This window comes from Antrostomus carolinensis, unplaced genomic scaffold, assembly GCF_000700745.2.
Source record: "Antrostomus carolinensis isolate BGI_N321 unplaced genomic scaffold, ASM70074v2 scaffold42570, whole genome shotgun sequence".
In the NCBI taxonomy this organism is placed as follows: Eukaryota; Metazoa; Chordata; class Aves; order Caprimulgiformes; family Caprimulgidae; genus Antrostomus; species Antrostomus carolinensis.
The window spans coordinates 1,503-1,771 of NW_010287222.1; the positions used below are offsets into that span (position 1 = coordinate 1,503).

A 269-nucleotide genomic window follows, 5' to 3' on the forward strand; every position below is an offset into this window, starting at 1 on the left:
CCGGCCCGGCCTTCAACTCTCCCGGGGAGGACCAGCCACAGCTTCTCTGGGCAACCTGGGACACTGTCTCACCACCCTCACAGTGAGGTGAAGCCTTAGAGATGAAGCCATCGACCCTGTGTCCTGCCTGTGTCCCCAGGGAGCCCCTTCCCTGCAGGGAGCTGTGTTGGGGGGTGGCTGAGGGGGTGGTGGATGGTGGGGGGAAAGCATCAGGACTGGTCCCCGTCCGCTCACACTGCGTCCCCATGGCAGGAGTTCAGCGGCTCCTC

General features: G+C 65.1%; 1 protein-coding gene across 1 annotated transcript in view; it reads left to right on the plus strand.

Moving 5' to 3' along the window:
* The window catches only part of TFAP4 (transcription factor AP-4), a gene marked incomplete at both ends in the record, with an annotated part of 3,997 nt that overhangs the window by 1,498 nt on the left and 2,230 nt on the right, over positions 1-269 (plus strand). The window contains one exon of the mRNA XM_029083539.1: positions 84-87. Coding sequence (XP_028939372.1) covers positions 84-87 — 4 coding nt within the window. The remainder of the gene's footprint in view (positions 1-83; positions 88-269) is intronic.